This window comes from Apus apus, chromosome 3, assembly GCF_020740795.1.
Source record: "Apus apus isolate bApuApu2 chromosome 3, bApuApu2.pri.cur, whole genome shotgun sequence".
NCBI classification, from domain to species: Eukaryota; Metazoa; Chordata; class Aves; order Apodiformes; family Apodidae; genus Apus; species Apus apus.
Window position 1 is genome coordinate 106,473,474 of NC_067284.1, and position 21,482 is coordinate 106,494,955.

The following is a 21,482-nucleotide window of genomic DNA, read 5'->3' on the forward strand; positions in this document are numbered from 1 at the left end:
GTGGGAATTACTCCCACTCCCAGTTCCTGCTCCTCCTAAGGTGCACTCACTACAGCCCCAGGAGTGTGGGTGGGGAAGAAATGAGGCCAAGAGCAAAATGGCAATGTGATAGCAGCACTACTGTCATTTTTCCAGAGGTATTTTCTCCACAGAAAGAAAATCCTTTCTTTAAATAAATGCCCACAAGGTGAAATCGGAATTGCTGGAGTGTCCTCCACTTGGGGAAAGGAAAATATTTGGGTTTGGCTGCAGTGTTTTTCTCACATGTTTTGAGCTTTCAAAACCTTTCCCTTCCCTGTACATTAAAATTGAGTAAAACTATAATTGCCTTCCTCTCAAAGAGACACAGGAGAACCCTTTCCCCCTGTGCATAGGTAACTCGCCTGTGCCTTGAAGGAGGTGGCACCAGAGTCCACAGCTGAGGAGGCTGGGGGGAGTGAAAGGAGATATCAGTGAATTCCTCTCCAGGAAACCCACCCAGTCTCCCCTTGATCCCAGGTGAAGTCTCAGCAGCCACAATACTACACGGTGGGGATTTTGAAGTGCTAGAAAAGGAGATGAATTCACAGTGATGAATGGGAGCTCGGGTCAGCAAGACATGAAGATGATATGGGATGTTTTATTCTTTGTCTTCCAAGAAAACAGTGAGCAGAGAAGACCCCTGGATATTTCCTTCTTTTCTGGCTCATGTGCCCTGCCTCCTGCTGCAGCACCAGTGCTTGTCCCTGTTCTTCAAACCAGAGCAGGGCACACTGTGGATTTTCTGGTTCACTGACAAGCCTCAGGAATGCAAAGAAAATTGACTTTGATCTAAAAAGAAATGAAGAAATGAAGCTTTTGCCTTTTCAGTCTGTCCAAAAAAAAAAAAAAAAAAAAGAAAAAAAAAAAAAGAAGAAGAAAGGATATCTTTGAGATCAGGCAAAATGTTTTCTTTCACATCCAAACATTTTAAGTTCTTGTTTAAATAAAAACACAGGATAAGAAGAGAAGGCAAGAGGCAGGCTGTGAGGACTGCCTGATTCATGGAATCACAGAATGGTTTGGGTCGGAAGGGACCTTGAAGATCATCTAGTTCCTACTACTGGACCAACCAAAGGCTTTAGCAGGAATTTGCTGCCTTCACATGACTCTTGTTTGAGGAAACAGGCTCTGAGTGACCCACGGACAAGTGGTGGAGGAAGAATGGAAGGAAACATCAACACTGTGGGATACAAATGCTTTTGGGAGTTGGTTCCCAATGTACTGGCAATGCAAGGGTGTGAGGGTTGAAATGTAGCAGATACCAGATGCCCACAAGGTTTCTCACATGAGACATCTCTGAAGTAATTCACAAGGGTTTTGGAAACTGAAACTATGATCTTCATAGGTTTATGTCTGCTGGTTCAGGTTATCTGGATCAGAAGAAGAGGTAATAAAAACCTTTGCGGTGGTCTCTGCTCATATAAGGTAAAGATGGTGTTTGCAGTGTGCTGCACACCTCGAGGGCCACAGCTTTCAGCTGGTGCTGGCTAACCTCTCTGAGAATGACATTCAGTGGTTCTGTGGGACCTGCTGGGGTCTGCTGGCTGGTACCACAACTTGGGCTTTGAGGACGCGACTCAGAGTTATCGATGTGGGTGTTGGGTGATGGATATAGTGAACATGCAAAACCTTGGTGATGGTCACTGCTGATGATAGATCACCTCAGCCCAAGTGTGGGAGGGATCTCTGGAGGACAGTGACAGGGCATGCTGAGGATTTCTCGCTGCTACCACCCCACTGTCTCTGTTCCTGTGCATCCCTGCAGTATTTGAATCACACAAAGGCACAACTTCACATGAACAGGCTGCTAAGACACCCAGAACTCTCATTGTGATGAGGCTGGTATGAGAAAGTGCATATCTGTAAGTGCCCATATGATCTCTATAAACATGGACTTATCTGGCGAGACTCACCAGATCTTTTCCAGTCCTCTGCACACAACTTCTTGGAAGAAAATGAACTACACAGCACATATGAGGGTAAGAACTGGTCTTTTTTTAATGAGAGGGGTAAACTCCACTTCCATCAACCAAGAAGGAACTAACACAAACATCACTGTTTCCCTTCTCCTCTCAGCACTGAAAGTCTTTGCTTTACTTCTTTTTCCTGTGAGCCAGGCAGCAGGACCTCCTCCCACAGTCTTCAGTATGCTCCTCCTCCTCCTCTCCTTTAGCACATGTCCTGGAACAATACCCACTGCAGTTCTTCTTTGATTGTTTTTTGCCTGCAGAAAGAAGTAAACTGAGCTACAGCTGCATTGACTAATTCATCATGGGCAACAGCACAGAAGTACCACCACACAATAAACTGTCTCCTTAAAAAAGAAGTGTCCACGTCCACACTGATACTTGGGAATGGACTCTGGCCACTGTTAGCCCTTGTCTCAGGAGTGGTTTGAGTCCATGCTGTTTGGCCAAGAGCAGAACAGTGACAACACTGTCAGTTACGGAGACAGGCTGAGAGATTTGAGGTTGTTCAGCCTGGAGTAGAGAAGGCTCCAGAAGGGGAGACCTTAGAGCATCTTCCAGTAACTGAAGGGGCTACACGAAAGCTGTTGAGGGACTTTTGACAAGGCCAGGGAGTGATGGGATGAGGGGGAAAAGTTTTCAGCTAAAGGAGGGAAGACTGAGATGAGATCTGAAGAAGAAATTCTTTGCTGTGAGGGTGGTAAGACACTGGCCCAGGTTGCCCGGAGCAGCTGTGGCTGCCCCATCCCTGGCAGTGTTCAGGGCAGGTTGGATGGGGCTTGGAGCAACCTGGTCTGGTGCGAGGTGTCCCTGTCTGTGGTAAGGGGGCTGGAACTAGATGATCTTTAAGGTCCCTTCCAAGTCAAACCGTTGTGTAATTGTACAAGTAAATGGTGTTGAAGACCTAGTACAAATGTCAAGCTGATAGTCCCGGCACTATAAAGTCACACCTTGGGTATGTAGCTTGAGATGAACTGAATTGCTCTGACTAATAACTAGAGTCCAGTGACCATGATGGGACCCAGTTTACAATGAGATCCCCAGAATGTGGATGTCTCTGTCTACTATGGTATGATTCTGGGACTGAACTCCATTCCAAAAGGCTCATGAGCTGAATCAACCAAAACCCTGATATAAGACTCATCACCCACACCTGCTTTCCTGGAGAAGTCTTTTGTTAATCTTAATTCCTCTATGGTTCAGTATTATCTCTCATTTCGGCTCCCCATAATTTGCCACCTTACCTGGGGTGGCCATCAAGGCCATTAGAAAAACAGCAAACACAACATAGATGATCCTCATGATTGGAAATCCACCAGGATCACAGCACGTCTGGGATGCAGCCTTGCAGAGAGATGTTGAATCAGTTGCTAAGAGAAGGCTGGAGATCCTGGTATTTATAGACATTTCTTGACAGAGAGGACAGTGTTAAGGAGGAGTGTGACTTTGCTGTTGTCCAAGGACATTGTTTGCTGCTTAGCAGGATATTATGTCACTCCAACCCAGTGGCCATTTGAGAATGAGACGTCCACTCTGTGCCCTTTCCTCACTGGCTCTCTGAAGGCATCTTATGTGGCCTGTGCATGTGTCTCTGCCTTGGGACCTGGACTCCTCTCAGTGTGGCTGGCAAAGCTTTTAGCAGAGACAATTGGGACTATCAATCCCTGGCCAGGGAACTTGGAGCTGCCTTGTAGGCATGGTTGTGGTGAACAGTGTTGCACTAACAAGTCTAAGATCCCTTCTTCTTCCCTGCCAAAAAAGAGATCTGAGAGGACTGGTGCTACAATGGCCAACACCACCGTATGCATTCCCAGCTGTATGTCAAGGCTTAGACCTTCTGCTGGAATCCAAAGTGCTGTGACAATGGATATGCAAGTTATTATGAAGTTGAATTGTCTTTCCAGTAAAAAAAAAAGCCTCTGGTTGTCTGAAGGTGAGGTCATCAGTCTAAGCTGGTCTAATCATCATAAATAGAGGAGGAAAAGCTGGACATGAGCCAGCAATGTGTGCTTGAGGCCTGGAAGGCCAACAGTATCCTGGGCTGCATCAAAAGAAACGTGGCCAGAAGAGTGAGGGAGGTGAATCTCCCTCTCTGCTTCACTCTCATGAGACCCCCCTGCAATGCTGTGTCTGGTTCTGGGGTCCCCAACACAAGAAAGACCTGGAGTTGTTGGAGCAATTCCAGAGGAAGCTATGGAGATGATCAGAGGGCTGGAGCAGCTCTGCTCTGGAGACAGGCTGAGAGAGTGGAGGTTGTTCAGCCAGGAGGAGAGAAGGCTCTGAGAAGATCTTATTGTGGCCTTTCAGTATTCAAATAAGAAAGATAAAGACAGGGGAGATTCAGGCTAGATATAAACCCAAATTTTTTTATGCTGAGGCTGGTGAGACAATGACACTGGTTGCCCACAGAGGTGGTAGATGCCCCATCCCTGGAAACACCCCAAGTCAGGTTGGACACAGCTCTGAGCAACCTGTTCTAGCTGAGGATGTCCCTGCTCACTGCAGGGGGCGTTGGACTAGATGGTCTTGAAAGGTCCCTTCCAACCCAAAACACTCGGTGGTTCAGTGATTCTATGATCTATGGCTCAATTCAGTTGCCTACACACAGACTCATTTGAGACCTCCTGAAATTACCCAGGTTTCTCCTACTCTCCTACATCAAATATGTCAAAGAGGTTTGGAAACCACACTCTGCAGATAGGATAAACAGCAACTCTGTTCTAGCCCAGCAGTGTCAGACTTTGTAAACATGACTTAACAGAATACAGCAAGGCACTAAGTGCAGAGGTGACCAAAGAAGAGTGGCAAGTAGCTTACGCCTCTGTTGCCCACCTAAATTCTCCTTCACCACAAGCTGGAAAGAAGTCCTAACATTTACATTTACATCAGCTTGTGATTGATGTGTATCTTTCCTCATTTCAGAGAATCAGAGAATCCCAGACTGGTTTAAGTTGGAAAGGACCTCAAAGATCATCTGGTTCCAACCCCCCTGCCATGGGCAGGGACACCTCCCACTAGACCAGCTTTCTCCAAGCCCCATCCAACTTGGCCTGGAACACTTCCAGGGATGAGGCAGCCACAGCTTCTCTGGGCAACCTGGGCCAGTGTCTTTTTGCTTGAGGAGAAGCAAAGAAATAGCTACCACAGAATCTCCAGTACAAGGAGAACCCAAACAGATACAGTGTAGGTTGTGTTCCCTGGCAATGGCAGAATGTTTGAAACTGAACAATATTGGCACTGCATCACATCATTCCCTCCAGAACTTCCTGAGAGCAGGCTGGGGCTATCTGCCCTGGAGAACAAAAACTGCAGAAGCCCTTGCTCCAAGTCTGTCCACTCTGAGCAGGATTAATTCAGATATTAATATTTTGATTTCTCATGCAGGTGTCTCCTTCTGATCTGTGAGAAGACACCAGAAGCTTCCCCTGTGTCTAATAGAGCCAGTGCCAGTAGGCTACAGAATGGACCTGCCCCTGGCCAAGGCTGAGCCCATCACGATGGTGGTAACACTAAGAAGGGGAAAATACTGCTGTGCTAAACAGCTGTGAGAGAGGAGTGAGAATATTAGATAAGTTTGTCTATGCAGAGGTGCAAGACTGCTCCTGCTACAGAACACACCTTTCATCACCTTCTTGGCTCTTCTCTGTACCTTTTTCTGCTCCAACACACCCAGTTTGAGGTAGGGACAGCAGAAACCACACCCTTAGTACAGTATTGATCTGTAAATTGAAGGTGAACAGAGGGCTGGAGCAGCTCTGCTCTGGAAACAGGCTGAGAGAGTTGGGGCTGTTCAGCCTGGAGAAGAGAAGGCTCTGGGGAGACCTTAGAGCACCCTCCAGTACCTGAAGGGGCTACAGGAAAGCTGGGGAGGGACTTTTGACAAGGGCAGGGAGTGACACGGTGGAACAATTTCAAACTGAAAGAAGGTAAATTGAGAAGAGACCTTAGGACGGGGGGGCGGGAGGGTGGTTAGGCACCATCCCAGGTTGCTCAGGGAAGCTGTGGCTGCCCCATCCCTGGAAGTGTTCAAGGCCAGGTTGGGTGGGGCTTGGAGCAACCTGGTCTCGTGGGAGGTGTCCCTGCCCGTGGCAGGGGGGGTTGGAACTAGGTGATCTTTGTGGTTCCTTCCAACCATTCTGGGATTCTGTGATTCTATACATAAGACAGAAGCACTGACTGGCCTGTCCTGAGACTTTGTTCCGAAGAGGACATAAAATCCTTTGCATGAGATCTGTGAGGGCCTATTTGCTTTTCTTTTGCCCAGCGCTGGGGATTTGTTGAAATGTTGATGGGAAAGAGCTGTCTTGTGCTTAGAGGAGACACTGCTGAACTACCCACATTTTTTAAGACATCTACAGACAACCTGTAGCCTGAAAAAGCAGTAGGGACCTGAAAGATTCTCTCTTGTCTCTAGAGGGTTGTGTGCAGGGCCACATAGAAAGCAAGAGGAAAAATAATACCTTCTTTCCCACTTCCATACCCCATGAGACCCCTGGCAGCTCTGCAGCTGCTGTCAGTGGATGATCAGGTATTATTGGTGCTGGGCTTGGAAAATCTGTCCCAATGCTTTACACAGGATCATGGGGAATCCAGTAACCACACCACACACATAAGAGTTACATCTCCTTTTTTTCCCATTTTATTTGTTGAGAGGAGGGGATGACAGTTGGGTTAGACAGTTGAGAAGCTGCTCCCAAAGCCACCGCAGTGCCTCCTCTTCCCTGCAACCTTCTTCTGCAGCTCCTATTTCCCCTTCCAGCCAGCTGGGATGCAGCAGTAGTACTTGCAGTCATAGGAGTGGGACCATACGTCTGCCTTGGAGCACTTGCTGGAGCAGTACCCCACCTTGGGGCAGTGCTTCCTCACCTGCCCATAGCCTGCAAGAGAGGAGAGCGGTCGTGTCAGTGTAGGTGCCTCTGTGCCCCACTGCCATGCCCTCCTACCACCTCCAGGTCTGAGGGTGGCACTGGTCACATCCAGACCCTGCTCCTAGGGAGGTGCTGCTCCATTCTCCCACACATCCACCTCTCCTGCCCAAGCCCAGCCCCAAAGCAGGAAGGGATCCTGAAGAGCACAAGCCTGAGAGACTCCTTGTGCATCCCTCTCCCCCCAGCTGGTGACTACAGAGCCCGCTGATGACACTGGTGCAGTTTGGGGAAGAGATGCTCCCAAGGAGAGCAGATTCCTTACCCACACTGATAGGCACCCCAAAAGCAAAGTTCATAAAGATGTTCATAAGTTTCAAAGTTCATTAGATCTGTGCAGTATTGCATCTCTCTTTAAGAGACAGGAATCAGTGTTCTAACAGCAAAACAACAGAAGCCACATGAAGCTTATTTCAAGAACTCAGTTGTTCACTCAGGTCTCTGTGCCTGTATCATTCTTTTAAAAAATGCCCCCTTACTCAGAAATGGCTGTAAGGATGCTGCAGAGGTCTTGAATTTGGCCCGACAGCAGCCAAGCACCCAATATTCACCATAGTAGGTTTAAAGTGAATGAGAAGTAGTATCTGAAGGGGGTTTCTAAAGCCTGTCTGGGAGATTTCAGCCCAGAATCCCCTTTTGACTCCTGCAGAGACACCAGAAAGCCTTAGAGTCTCAGAAACAGGCATTAGCAGCATTAACTGTGTCACAACAGTAAATCAAATGTGCTCAGGACTGAGCCCCAGCAGTTCCCTCAGTTATTCCCACACAGATCTCTGGTAGGCATTCCTGCTTTCACTGTCTCTTAGAAGAAGGCATTAAAGTACTTGGCCAGATTGTAGAAGTCACCTTGAATAACTTGGTATCTATAATTTTAAGAGTTAAAGTTACTTTAAAAGACCCTCAGCTAGTACCAGCTTATCTTGCCCAATTTGTCATCTTACCTGGAGTGGCCAGGGAGACCAGGAGGAAGACAGCGAAGACCAGGTAGAGAAACCTCATGGCTGGAGTTGAGCTGGAACCACAGCAAGGCTGGAGAGAGGAGAGCTGGTGAGAGCTGGAAGGGAGGAGGTGGTGTACAAGGAGGCTGAAGCTGCTGGCTTTTATAGAACCTTTCCCTGCAGATGCTGGGGAAACACAGGAATTCATCCAAGTCTGGGATGGGTGGATGTGAAGTCATGGCATGAGCACCAGCACTTCCCACGCGGGCCCGAGTGTGCTGGCAGCCACCTCCTGCCCCCCTAGCTGGTTACTCAATATCAGATAGGATTTCAGGGCACTGGCTTGGATGAGAGCACAAATGAATAGGGGCTGTCAATAGTGGAGTTGTCAGGACTAGGCTGGTGGGTCAGAGGGACCTGATGGAGATCTGCAGGTACAATGATGAAGAGACAACAAGATCAGTATCACGGGGCATCAGGCCTTTCCCAATCTCTGGCAGAGATGCAAGGGGGCTAAAATGTGGCCACAATGCACTGATAAATCTCCCTCCATTCTTCAAAATGGTCATGATGCGGGGCTGGTGTCTTGGAAAGGACCCATGTTCCCATTTCGGCTTGTGAAACAAACAATGAATGCAAAATCTCTCTGATAAATCTGTCAAACATCACACTCAATGGAGTCTCTTTTGTTGTCCCCTCTCACCCTTCTAATGGATGGGCAGGAGCACTGGGGCTGAGAGCTCCCAGGAGTCTGGATGTGGAGACCACTTGCAGACACTTTGATCATCACCTCTTCCCCTCAAACCCTCTAGGCAGACCTGGGGTTTCAAACGTGAGCAGAATTCTGCAAAGGAACTTTTCCAACCTCAGCTCACTGGGCTGTTCAGGAACTTCATAAACAGCCAGGAAAAAAAAAAAAAAAAAAAAAAAAAAAAAAGGCTGATGAAGGGACAGAAGCTGTTGCTGATGCAGAATTACTAAAAACCATCAAACCTAAATCTCCAAAGGGTAGCAGAAGGATCTTACAACCCTGAGAAAGAGAGAAGCAAAATCACAGAATCACAGAATCTTAGGGATTGGAAGGGACCTTGAAAGTCCATCCAGTCCAACCCCCCTGCCACAGCAGGATCACCCAGAGCACATCACACAGGAACGTGTCCAGGTGGGTTTTGAATGTCTCCAGTGAAGGAGACTCCACAACCTCTCTGGGCAGCCTGTTCCAGGGCTCTGTCACTCTCACAGTAAAGAAGTTTTTTCTGGTGTTTACGTGGAACCTCCTATGTTCCAGTTTGCATCCATTGCCCCTTGTCCTGTCACTAGACATCACTGAAAATGTCAAAAGCTGAATCAATGCAAGTTAGTTTGAAGTTCTCTATTTAGAAAAATCCATAATCTTTGTCCAAATTATGAGCATCAATTACCTAAAGCCAGTTAGGAAGTATGTTTGGGAGTCCTTGAACAGAGTGTTCTGAATACAGCAGATAAGAACCAAAAAGTGGGAAACTGTACATTAAGAAATGTAAAGAAAGTTATCAAGGCAAAAGAAAACTGCAGCAGTCTATGGTGTGTTGCACTGTGGTGTGTGCACTGCTCATCTCCCCAGCCCTGATGGCCAACAGTAGGGCAAGAAGAGGTCAAAAGAAAGGTGGCAGAGCTGGGGACTCATCTCCATAAAATTAAATATACTGACACTCTTCCAATATTATTAGAAGTGTAACACAAAGCTATACAAGTTTTAGAGGACTGAGAAAAACAGAACTATGGCTCAATTTTTATAATTCAAAAAATAGGTGGGATGCAATGTTAAATCAGGTGTTTATCAAAAAAGCAACCAAAATAATTCCGCTTTCATACCGAGCAAAGCTGAAACATGGAACTCAGTCAAGAAATTCAAGAAATGAAAATGTATTGAAAAGACAAATGTATTGAAAAGAAATTTATAAATTAATAAATCAGGTCCAAATTAAAAAAAAAAAAATATAGCTATAAAACTTTCTGGATGAAATCACCAAATTCATGTTACTGGATGGTGGGGAGTTTTACAAAGTGAAAACATGTTTTTTAACTCATTCCCAGGCACTCACTTGTGCCCAAGGCAGGCTTTGCACTCTGACTTGGCTCAGCCTCACGTTCCTCTCCATGATCTTATCTGAGTAGAGAGACAAAGTAAAAGTAAAGGTGAGAAGACAGTGCAGCTTTTCTGCCTCATCACCACTATTTCATAGAATCACAATGGTTTGTGTTGGAATGGACCTTTAAAGATCATCTAGTTCAAATCCCCCCTGCCATGGGCAGGCACACCTCCCACTAGACCAGGTTGCTCCAAGCCCCATCCAACCTGGCCTGGAACACTGCCAGGGATGGGGCAGCCACAGCTGCTCTAGGCAGCCTGGGCCAGGGTCTCATCACCCTCACAGGAAAGAGTTTCTTCCTCAGATCTCATCTCAATCTCCCCTCTTTCAGCTTGAAACTGTTCCCTCTCATCCTGTCACTCCCTGCCCTTGCCAAAAGCCCCTCTCCAGCTTTCCTGTAGCCCCTTCAGGTACTGGAAGGTGCTCTAAGGTCTCCCTGGAGCCTTCTCTTCTTCAGGCTGAACAACCCCAACTCTCTCAGCCTGTCTCCAGAGCAGAGCTGCTCCAGCCCTCCCATCATCTTTGTAGCCTCCTTTGGACTCCCTCCAACAGTTCCATGCTCTTCTTGTATTGGGCACCCCAGAACTGGACCCAGCACTGCAGGGGGGGTCTCACGAGAGCAGCATAGAATGGGAGAATCACCCTATTGTTCTCAGGAGCTTGTCTGTTTTTTAAGACCATCAGCAATAGTGTTTCCATTCCCCCCCCCATTCAGTCCTTTCTGCTGCTGTACAATCCTGTCACTGGAAAGGCTTCCCTAGACATCAAGTGAGATTATCTCATTGTGTCTGGAGTCACTGGCTTCTCATTCTGGACACCAGGAACAGACCACACCTGTACAATGTATTGTCTTTGGTGGATCTCGGGACTTTTATGTTTTCCATGTCTTCTCTTTCCTGATTATCATTATTCCACTTGCTTCAGGTTTTTCCTACAGGTACCATCCTTTTGACCTCCTGTCATTTCCTGAGCTTCCCTCAGTCCTTTCACAGCTTTCTGGAAGCAGAGTGTACAAAACTGGATGGAGGCACTTTGAAGGGGTGCCCAGTGCAGTGGGTACACCCTGTGTTTTACAAATGCAGCTTTTGTTTATAGTTATAGGACAATTAGTTCTGGTTTCCCAACACCATGACTCCTTTGTGCCTACCTATGATCCACTGCAAGCCAAATTTTCCTGCCAGAACTGCCACGCACCCAGAAACTCCTTGTTCTCTCTTCTCCAGCTTATTATTCTTGTCTGTATAGACAAAGGAACTTTCCCTATTACTTAGTTACATTTTTTCGTTCTCTTTAGCATGAGATGATCCACTGGAAGGCTAATCCTGTCCTCAAATGTTTTTCAGTCCCTTCCAACATCTTATTGGTGAATTTAGTGAGCAGAATTTCTAGAAAACCATGAGAATTATTATGCAGGATAGCACTGGACTTGCACCAGATTTTTTAACAGATTCATTACCTTAGCTTCATCTGCATATTTGCCTACATCCCCTTTACTCAGCACCTTTTTTGAGAGATTTCAGACAGAAAACCCAAATAGGTCTCTGGTGAAATGAGTGTGATTAAAAGCAGAGCAAGTGTGAGGTCCTGCACCTGGGTTGGGGCAACTCCTGGTATCCATACAGGCTGTGGGGTGAAGGGGTGGAGACCAGCCCTAGGGAGAAGGACTTGGGGATGTTGGTGGTGAAAAGGTGGACATGAGCCAGCACCGTGCGCTGGCAGCCCAGAAACCAACTGTGTCCTGGGCTGCATCCCCAGCAGTGGGACCAGCAGGGCCAGGGAGGGGATTGTCCCCTTCTGCTGCACTCTGATGAGACCCCCTGCAGTGCTGGGTCCAGTTCTGGAGTCCCCAACACAGGAAGAGCATGGAGTGTTGGAGCGAATCCAGAGAAGGCCAGGAAGATGATCTGAGGGCTGGAGCAGCTCTGCTCTGGAGACAGGCTGAGAGAGTTGGGGCTGTTCAGCCTGAAGAGAAAGCTCTGAGAAGACCTTATTATGGCCTTTCAATACTTAAAGGTGGCCTACAAGAAAAATAGAGCCAGACTGTTTATCAGGGTCTGTAATGATGGGAGAAGGAGTGATGGTTTCAAACTAAAAGAGGCAAGATTCAGACTAGGTATAAGGAAAAATATTTTTTACAATGAGGGTGGTGAAACAGTGGCATGGTTTCCCAGAGAGGTGGTGGATGCCCCCTCTCTGGAAGTGCTGAAGGTCAGGTTGGACGGGGGCTCTGAACAGCCTGTTCCAGCTGAAGATGTCCCTGTTCACTGCTGGGGGTTGGACGAGATGACCTTTAAAGGTCCCTTCCAACCCAAACTATTACGGTTGGGGACGGATGCACCTCAAAAACTCTGCCCCATGGTGGGTCTGATGCCTCGGCATTGTCCACTGTGTCTGGGCCTTGGAGACAGCACCCAGTGCTGGTGGCTCATTAGATGAGCACCCAGTCCCAATCCCTGCAGCTCTGGGGAGCAGCTCTGCTGCTGGCAGCCCTGGCTGGAGCTGGGTCGAGCAGGGCTGTGCTCAGTAGCTCCATGAGTCCCAGCAACTGGATCTGGGGAAGGGGGAATTGCCCCCACGTGTCCGGGTTGGTAAAGGCAGCTGGTGAGCAGTGAGAAGAAGCCCTCTAGAGCATGGACCTGGCTGCCAGGTGCCTTTGTGAGTGGGACCAGTGGGTCGGGGTGACATTGCACACGTCGACAAGCAAACAACACCTCTTTGGAGAAAGGTTTGCTCAAGTTTCTCCTCCTGCTGCTCAGCTAGTGGCAGGAGTCCGTCTATAAAACCCAGGCCTCCAAGGTCCCCCACCATGGCCATCTCTGACTCGCTTTTCTGGTGTGCTTAGATCTCTGCTGGCCTCCAAGAATGAGGGTGCTCTGCGTGGTCTTGGCTGTGCTCCTGCTTTTCTCCTTGGCCAGCCCAGGTAAGATGGCAACACATAGTGGTAGAGAAAGCAGTGCTGACCCTGGAGACTGAGGGTATGGGTGCCTGTCCCCTCTCTAGCCTTTGTGCCTTGGGGTGGAGGGAGGTGGTTCCATCTCACCCAGCTTGGGCAGATGGGTGCAGCTACCCGCAGTTGGCTCTGGCTGATGATTTACCCAACCTGGCTCACATAACTGATTTGGGATGAGATTAATGCCACAGTACAAATGCACTGTTTCTCGTGCTCATGAACAAAAAGATCTTGCCAGCAAGCTGCAGTACTCACCTTTTTTAGGGGGAGGACTTTTAAGAGTCCCCAGGTCAATGGGGACAGAAGGAATGGGTCCAGCCCTAGGTGGGCCTAAACCAGCAAGGAGATAACTTTTGGGGCCCTGCTTTCCTACAGTGTCTGACATTTATAACCCATCTCTCCCTCCCACTGTAGGGTACGGGCAGCCTAAGGGCTTTTGTGGTGGGTACTGCTCTTACACGTGTGCCAAAAGGGATGAGTGGAGTTTCAGCCAGTCCTGCGGGAAGATGTTCTGCTGCATCCCCCCACCTGAAAAGGGAAAATGATTGTGAAAGGCTCCAGCTGTGGAGGAGGAGCAGCACTCATGGTGGGGTTCCCACCTCTGTATTCACGGTGTGACAGAGATGGTGTTCACTGCTTTGAAGTAAAGATGGGCAAATGTCATCTCTGTGTGCTGTGTGGTCCATTCACCTCTCAGGAGAGCAGCACTAGGAGAGGTTCTGCAGCCAGACCTCCCTGAACAGCATTCACAGCACACTCCTGAAAGCCCCAGACATTTGTGACAGCCCCAGATTCATGACACCAAAATTGCATGCTGGAAGAGAAGAGGCTTCAGGATTTTCTCATTGCTTCAAGGCCGGGTGGTAGCAAAGGCTGAGAGACAACTAACTGCTTAATATTGTGTTCCCCTCTTCCACAAGTTGAGTCCCAGTTCATTTTTAGGGGTCACAACAGCCCCCAATGCCCCATCAATCCCATTCAGCCTCTGCACTGGGGACCTCAGTCCAGTGGGGGCTTAGAGCTCAGAGGCCAACAGCCACCACCTACCCCTTGCACCCCTGAAATCCCACTCTCGGGCTGCTTCAAGAGCATCCTCACCCCAGTGCAGCCACTCAGGTTTCATAGTCCCATGCTCCTGGACTCCCTTGCACAAAGCAGGTGACTTTTCAACATAGCATGTGTTTAATCTCAGTAACTCTGAGCCCTTGGGGGTCACCATTATTGGAAATAAAGGCAAGGAGGATTTCTTCAGTGTCCTCTTCTCTACCCTCTCTACAGCATGGTAAACCATTCACCCCAGGCTTTCTGCAGGGGGACACGGATGGTGTTGGATGGCTCAGAGCATTCTGGCAAAGGGCAGCCAGACAAGCCCTGGGAGCATTATCGGAGGGCGAGATGTTTGTGTCAAAAAGGGTCAACTCCCTGACTGGCCCATGGGACAGGAAGCAGCCCTATTTCTCTGAAAACCTCCAGGAAAAAAAGAGTAAGCTTCCATCCCTGTGGCCTTTCAAATCAAGAAAAATGCCACTGCACCAATGTTTGTCCAACTGAAGGATGCTGAAGACAAGAGAGGAGATATAGATCTCTCCCTTGCAGAAAGATTGCCTAACTTCTGTAGAGAAGAAGGTCTGTGTCTCCTCTCTTCTGCAGCATCCTTCAGTGGCCAGTGGTCAGTAGAAATCTTGGCACTACCACCGGTACCTGGAGTTGAGTGGAGAGAATTTCTCCTAAGGCTAATTTCTGTATTTTTCCAAAACTCCAGTTGCCAGCAGAGTCTGAACACACAGTGCCTGTAGACGTGTCCCTGCTACCCCCACAAGAGGTGAATCCTCGTTTTGAGTCTGTACATGCACCACAACCTGCTCCAAGGGGCTGGCTACCAACCACAGGGTCCAAATGACTGTGCCAGGCAAAACCAGAAATAACATAGTGAGCAGACTTATGATCTTTTATTTTATGCTTAGGACACGGGATAAATATGAAATCTGATAACTTGATATCAATTTTAAGACTGGCCAAGCAGACAGAAATCCTGACAAAGCTGTGGGATTTCTTATGACTTTTTTCTTGATAAAAGGAACAAGACTCTTTCCAAACTAGGGAGATACTGAGTATGAGGGGCTTAGCATCTAGTCCATGATGACCAAGATCAGGCAGGGGTGGGTAGCAGGTAAATGCCACATTTGGTACAGGATGGCCCATTAAGAGCCACTGACTGTTGTCTTTGAAACAGTAATTTGTCAAATTTCAACTGACCTGAGACATCAGGATATGAAAGAGGGAAAATTCACCTGAAACAACCATGTGCTGGTGAGCAAGCTCCACAGACACAGAATCACAGAATGGTTGGGCTTGGAAGGGACCTCTGAAGACCATCTAGTCCAACCCCCTGCTAGAGCAGGATCCCCTAGAGCAGAAAAAACAGGAACACGCCCGGGTAGGGTTTGAATGTCTCCAGGTGGGGTTTGAGTGACACATGGATTGAAAGTTCAATAAAATAATAAAAATTGCAGAAAGGAACAGCAAATGGAAAAGCAAGAAGACAAACAAACAAACACTTTCTGTTTCTTTCGTGTTTTCCTGCAAGAAGAAAAAAAAAAAAGGATTCTGTGAGGAGAGTGAAAAGCAAAGCCCCGTGAAAGTGAATTAGCTGCAAAATTAGTTTTTGAAATGGTGTCTCTCATTCTGTTGCATCTCCAGGCTTCAAAATGTCTTCTGCAGCTGAAGAAAGTTTCCAAAACCACACGAGAATTTTATTTTTAATTTATCTTGTAGGAGAATGGTAGACCCTCCCTTTTGCTGCCCCTGTCGTCTGCAAATGGTGTGACCTCCTGGGGCACCTTGTTGAGGAGCAGAGGGATCCTGCAGCTGCACCAGAAGGAAAGGCTTGGTTTCTGTTTTGGGGTGGGGTTCAGCCTTGAATTTGGCATGGGTGTAATGCAAGTAGGGAGTGAGACAGGGTTCCTTCATCTTCAGATCCCACCTCTTTTATTGGCAGAAGGTTGGACCTGGGATCCCCAAGAGGAACCCCGCATTCCCCGCAGTAGAGAAGCTCTCAACATACAAAATACGGGGTTTTTCCTGAAAAAAGAGGCAGAAGGAATTTGCCTGGCTTCTTCAGCCCAGGTGCCCTGAATGCTAACCCCGCATTTCCCAGCCACAGGAGTTGCACATGCTGCAGTCTGGGGATTCATCCACTGCAACTGAGTCTTCCCTCCTGTTGTTAGGAAGGCAGGTGGGACACAGCTCTACTGCACAGAATGCTTGGCATTTCATATGCATGCACTTTGTGCTTATGTTAAACATGGGTTTTGCTTTTTCACCTCTTTCAGAACAGCAGTCCAGCCACCTCAGGTTTCCACAGTGAAAGGCACACAAAGGAAAAAGAAGCTGTACTTGCTCTGTCCTCACAGCCAGGAAATGTCCAAAACCTTGCTGGGCCACTCACCTCCTCTTGCAATAGTAGAGCATCCTGCAGTTGCTACAGGTTCATCTTCAGAGGAAGAGAGTGAGAAGCAGGGGTGAGGAACAACAACTGCTTATGGCAAATGCTTTGGCTGCAAAAGCTCTGTCTTTATTTTGTGGAAATGCTGTTTCTCAGAGTTGTCTCCACTAAAGGAAAGCAAATGTGAATGGCATCCAAGAGCTCCTCACTGGCTGCCTTCGAAGGCAAGACAACAATTTGGCTGGTGTCTTGTGAAGACAGTCAATAATTACAACTTAATTTGTTCTATTTGATCACAAAGGCTGCTTTTCCAGCCACACAAGGTGTGTTTTTCTGCTGGTGAAGTGAACCAGGTAGCAATTATAAGCTTGAAGAGAGCATTTCAACCTGCTCACAAACACAGTCAAAGCAGGGAAGAAAGAGGTACTGGAGATGAGGCATATGGGGGAAAAAAAGGCTCTGGTGCCTGAGAAATCCATGACAGTAGACAACATAAGCGAGAAATATTCAGCTATTACACCAGCAAGAGAGCTTGCCAGGGCTGAACCTTCCTCTTGGAACAGAATCATAGAATCATAGAAAGATTTGGGTGGGAAGGGACCTTCAAAGACCACCTAGTCCAACCCCACTGCAGTGGGGTCCAACCTGACCTGGAATGTTCCCAGGGATGAGGCTTCTAATACCTCTCTGGATTTTAGAACCTGTGCCAGTGTTTCACCACCCTCAGCATAAACAATTTCTTTCTTATATTTAGCCTGAATCTCCCCTCTTGTAGTTTAAAATCATCACCCCTTGTCTTGTTGCAATGGGCCCTGCTAAAAAGTCTGTACCCATCTTTCTTCTAGGTTCCCTTGAAGTGTAGAAATGCCTTAAGTATTGGAAGGCACCATGAAGCTGTGCATCCAAAAAAAGGATGTAATGAAAAGATATTGCATATATGGAAGGTGCTGGTGGCAGTTTCAGGCTTTCAGAAGAAGAATGAGCAAAAGCACAGTGTCTGAAGCAGTAACCCCCAACATCCCACATTTTATAGCATCACACTGAAAGGGTGTTACTTGTGTGTTGGATGGTGCTTTGGGTATGAAGGTGTAAGATAGGGTTGGAAGACACAGTCCTGTCTTTCCAGAATAGAGCTCTTGTACAGAAGATCTCAGAAACAGAAACCTTGTCTTGGAGGGGATCAGTTGCCCAGAAGTGAATTGGTGCTAAAGACAGAGCAATCCAGGTTGACAGTGTGAGTGCAGAGGAATCACAGGACACAGCAGTTGAGCATGAAGACCCCCTTAAAATATGTAACCAGACCTTCTTTCTGTATAGCATACACATGATGCTGATACTTCTTAAACCTGTATTTAATTCAGTCTCTTCTGGTTAACTCGGATATTTCCTGGACAAAGGTATCCAGGTGTGAACAGATGACCAAGAAAAAGAGAAAACTTATCTTCCCTAGTGTGGTCAGTCACCATTAATGCTAAAAATATGGTCTGCCTTTAATTTCAATCTGTTCATACCCTAAATGCTATGCCAAGAAGCAGATTTGTGTCCTGGAAAGCACCGTTTAGAGGAGAAATGGTTGAGTATTTGTATCTTAGGAAGCCAGTATTGATGAATTACTGGACTATGGGGTTTTCACATGTTTACACGGAGAAAACACCAGCTACAGGCTCACTGACCTAGCAGTAGGAGACAAAGGCACAACAAGTGATTTCTCTGGTGTGCTGAATGACAGAGCAACAGCACTGGGCTCTGGTTGACGTCTTGGGCTTGGTTCAAAGTTCTACCCTGAGAGAGCTACTCTGCAGCACAGATCATCCACAACTGCAGGAGCAACAGTGGATGAAAAGGCCACCACTTTTGTGCTTAATTTCAATAAGGGAGCTACAAAAAGAATGCAGAAATTGTTAAAAAGAAGATAAAAGGGGCACCTAAAAGAGTTAAATCCTTGCAAATAGATTCTTTGCAAGCACCATGGGAGCTGTTTAAGGCCAGTGTATTGGAGCCTCTGAGAAAATGTATGACATCTATTAAAAAAAGCCCTGAGAAAGAGCAAAAGAAAAAGGTCATAGCAGAAGAGTGGGATGAGGGAGGTTGCCAGAAAGAAGCAGCTGAAATTGTGTCCAAACACAGAAAATAGAAATTATAATAAACTGTGCCTGACGAAGTATAAAACACAATAAGGCAACTCAGCTGAGAATTGCAGGAAGAACTTGTAAAAGGCAAAGAAACCTCTTAAAAGAAGTTGGTTACACTTTTTTTTTTTTTTTCCAAACACATCAAGAGCAGGAAACCTGATGAAGAGTGTGTAGGGTAGGAAATGGTCAGAACAGTAAAGCTAATAAAACCTAGGGCCACTCCATGGAAACTAAATGATATATTGGCAGCTGTGTTCACCTTGTAAGAAAGAAAGGTCTTCATGCTGAGCTCTCCTTTGTGGGCTCATCAAAGGACTTGTCATACATGAAAAGGAGGTGGAAGAGAGGAAATAAGCATCAACAGATCCTCAGCACTCAGATTATTTTCCCCAAAAATCCAAAGGGAATTTAAGGATAAAATAGCTGCCCTCCTGACTGATCTATTGCTTAACAAAGATTTACTGTGCAAAGATGGGGAAATGCTAAAGTTATCATCAAAAATAATTGCAAGGTTCTACAGGATTGTAAGACAGGATTGTCCCAGTTATAAATATAAGAACATGAGAGGGGGAAAGGAGGAAAATCCTGTTCTAAAAACCTGCTCACATTCCCTGAAGGAGGCAGCAGACTTGACAACTGGAGAGACTGGCATGCAGGAGGCAAGGACTAGCACTATGGGGCCTGAGTTGCAGGAGAGGGAGGTGAAGGGCAGCACTGTGGGGAGTCACTCTTGGGGCTACAGTGGTAAATTTGATCATGAAAGATGTGGAAAAGGGGCTGAAAGGAAAGATAACAAAATTTGTTACTGCTGCTGTTGCTGTTGAGGGCAATAAAGGTAATGGCTGCAGAAGGCCCTTGCTGGTTTGAGCAGCCAGCTCGTGAACTGGCTGATGAAACCCAGTGCAGATCAAGGTAGAGTGATGCACAGAGAAAAATCAAACTAATTTTATATGTTCACAACCTCACTGCCAAATAGAGACCAGAATGCAAATCATCAGGAGAGGAAGGGAGAACAAGGTCAACACCATTACACTGTATTGCTTGATAAACCCTGGGGATTTTAGCCAGAAATTTTGGGACTCTTTATTTGCTCCTTTTTTTTGGTGTAGTTTTTTTTCTTCCTTTTTTTTTTTTTTCTTCCTTTTTTTTTTTTTTTTTTTTTAATCTTTCATTTCAGGAAGAAACCTTTAATCTCCTTTGAAGGATAGCTAATATCCCCATGCAAGAAGAGGGAAAAGTTGGAGGTACCAAGATTTTTGTGTGCCAGAGAGTGAAATCTGAGACCTGGCCCAACCTTTAGCCTCCCTCTTATCGGGCAAGTAGAAGAAGCTCTGATGGGTCATTGCTCTGCTGTTCATACTTGCATATTTGCTATTTGAGCAACCTCGTCCAGCAGGAGGTGTCCCTGCCAATGGCAGGGGGGTTGGAACTAGATGATCTTTAAGATCCCTTCCAATCCAACCCATTCTGTGATTCTATGCAAAAAGCAACCAACCAGAAAGGTTCAGGTCCTGGTGAAAACAAAACAAAACAAAACAAAACAAAACAAAACAAAACAAAACAACAAGCCAGTGTAGACCCTGCCCCAGTCACTGTCTGCAAGTGACAGAGAAGCAGATGGGCTTATTAACAGGAATCCTTGTGCCAGATGTTTTCATCATGCCTGGCATTCCTCTTTCTTCCAGGGCAGATGTACTGACTGTCACTATAAGAAGAGACAGCTCTTTACAAAGTATAGCACCAGACAATATGGTAACTCCAGATTTGTTTGGAAAGTGGTTTGGATTTATTTTGGGTTTTGTTCTTTGGGGTTGTTTTTTTTTTTTTGCAGCTTTGTTTGCTTTAAGATGTTTCAGCAGAAGTCATTATATTTCATTGAAAATAAGATGTAGTAGAAAGCAGTGGCAAAAAAAATAATAATCTTAGAAGCAGGTTCCAATCTATTATCACCTTGTAGCTCCTGGGAGCAGAGCTCAGAAAAACACTTTTTCTTATGGAGCTGCAAATTATGGTGCAGTTTTAATTGGTACTTACCATATTTTCTTACCACTCCAGCTGCCAGACAGGAAAGATAAAGGTTTTTTTCCCAAAATACCTGTCCTTTCAACATCTGGAACACCATGAAATCTTCATGTGAAAGGGGTGAATAAATGACTGCATTAAAGTTCTGTGGGTTTAGGTGAAAACCAAAAGCAATTCATTCTCACTTCATTATTCCACTCACTATTTCACTTACTTTATAACAGTCTACAAAGATGAGGGTATCTTTGCTTTCTCACTGAAAAATATGGCTTATTTTCCAGGTTTTTCTGGACCCTGTGAACTCCCTAAGTCCTAAGGCCCCTTATCTTCTTGCTTTTCTTACTAAACTCACTGATCAAAGAAAATGTATTAGAAGGGAAGTACAGATGAGGACTGAGGAAGGATCCTCTGCTGAAATATTGAGAATTTTCTCCGTGACTTCAGGATACCAAGACACATGGGTGGTTTAAGACTTGGACTCACACCAAGTCAAGTCCTGGATTAGTCACTTACAGAACATCCTAAAAGAGATTATTAACTCTGGCCTGATTTTGGAATCATGGAACATAGAATCATAGAACTATTCAGGTTGGAAAAGACCCTTGGGATCATCAAGTCCAACCATCATCCTTACTCTACAAAGTTCTCCCCTAAACCACATCCACCAACACCACATACAAACGACCCTTAAACACATCCAGGGATGGTGACTCAACCACCTCCCTGGCAGCACGTTCCAGTGTCTAACCACTCTTTCTGTGAAAAAATGTTTCCTAATGTCCAGTCTAAACCTCCCCTGTTGCAGCTTGAAGCCATTCCCTCTTGTTCTGTCGCTAATTACCTGTGAGAAGAGACCAGCACCAACCTCTCTACAATGACCTTTCAGGTAGTTGTAGAGACTGATGAGGTCTCCCCTCAGCCTCCTCTTTCTCAGACTAAACATTCCCAGC

At 46.5% G+C, this 21,482-nt stretch overlaps 3 protein-coding genes and 1 long non-coding RNA gene across 5 annotated transcripts in view; 2 read left to right on the plus strand and 2 right to left on the minus strand.

Annotated features, from left to right (window-relative positions):
• Positions 1-21,482, minus strand: part of LOC127382597 (gallinacin-13-like) — a 592,294-nt gene that overhangs the window by 212,433 nt on the left and 358,379 nt on the right. The gene's annotated exons all lie outside the window — the stretch shown is intronic.
• Positions 1-21,482, plus strand: part of LOC127382606 (uncharacterized) — a 156,291-nt gene that overhangs the window by 48,437 nt on the left and 86,372 nt on the right. The gene's annotated exons all lie outside the window — the stretch shown is intronic.
• Positions 6,706-7,912, minus strand: LOC127382598 (cygnin-like). Its single transcript, XM_051614430.1, has 2 exons — positions 7,855-7,912; positions 6,706-6,865 (listed from the first exon to the last, which is right to left on the minus strand). The coding sequence occupies exons 1-2, from the start codon at positions 7,910-7,912 to the stop codon at positions 6,732-6,734; spliced, it is 192 nt and encodes a 63-aa protein (XP_051470390.1). The 3' UTR covers positions 6,706-6,731.
• On the plus strand, positions 12,846-13,478 carry LOC127382599 (small basic protein 1-like). Its single transcript, XM_051614431.1, has 2 exons — positions 12,846-12,903; positions 13,348-13,478. The coding sequence occupies exons 1-2, from the start codon at positions 12,846-12,848 to the stop codon at positions 13,476-13,478; spliced, it is 189 nt and encodes a 62-aa protein (XP_051470391.1).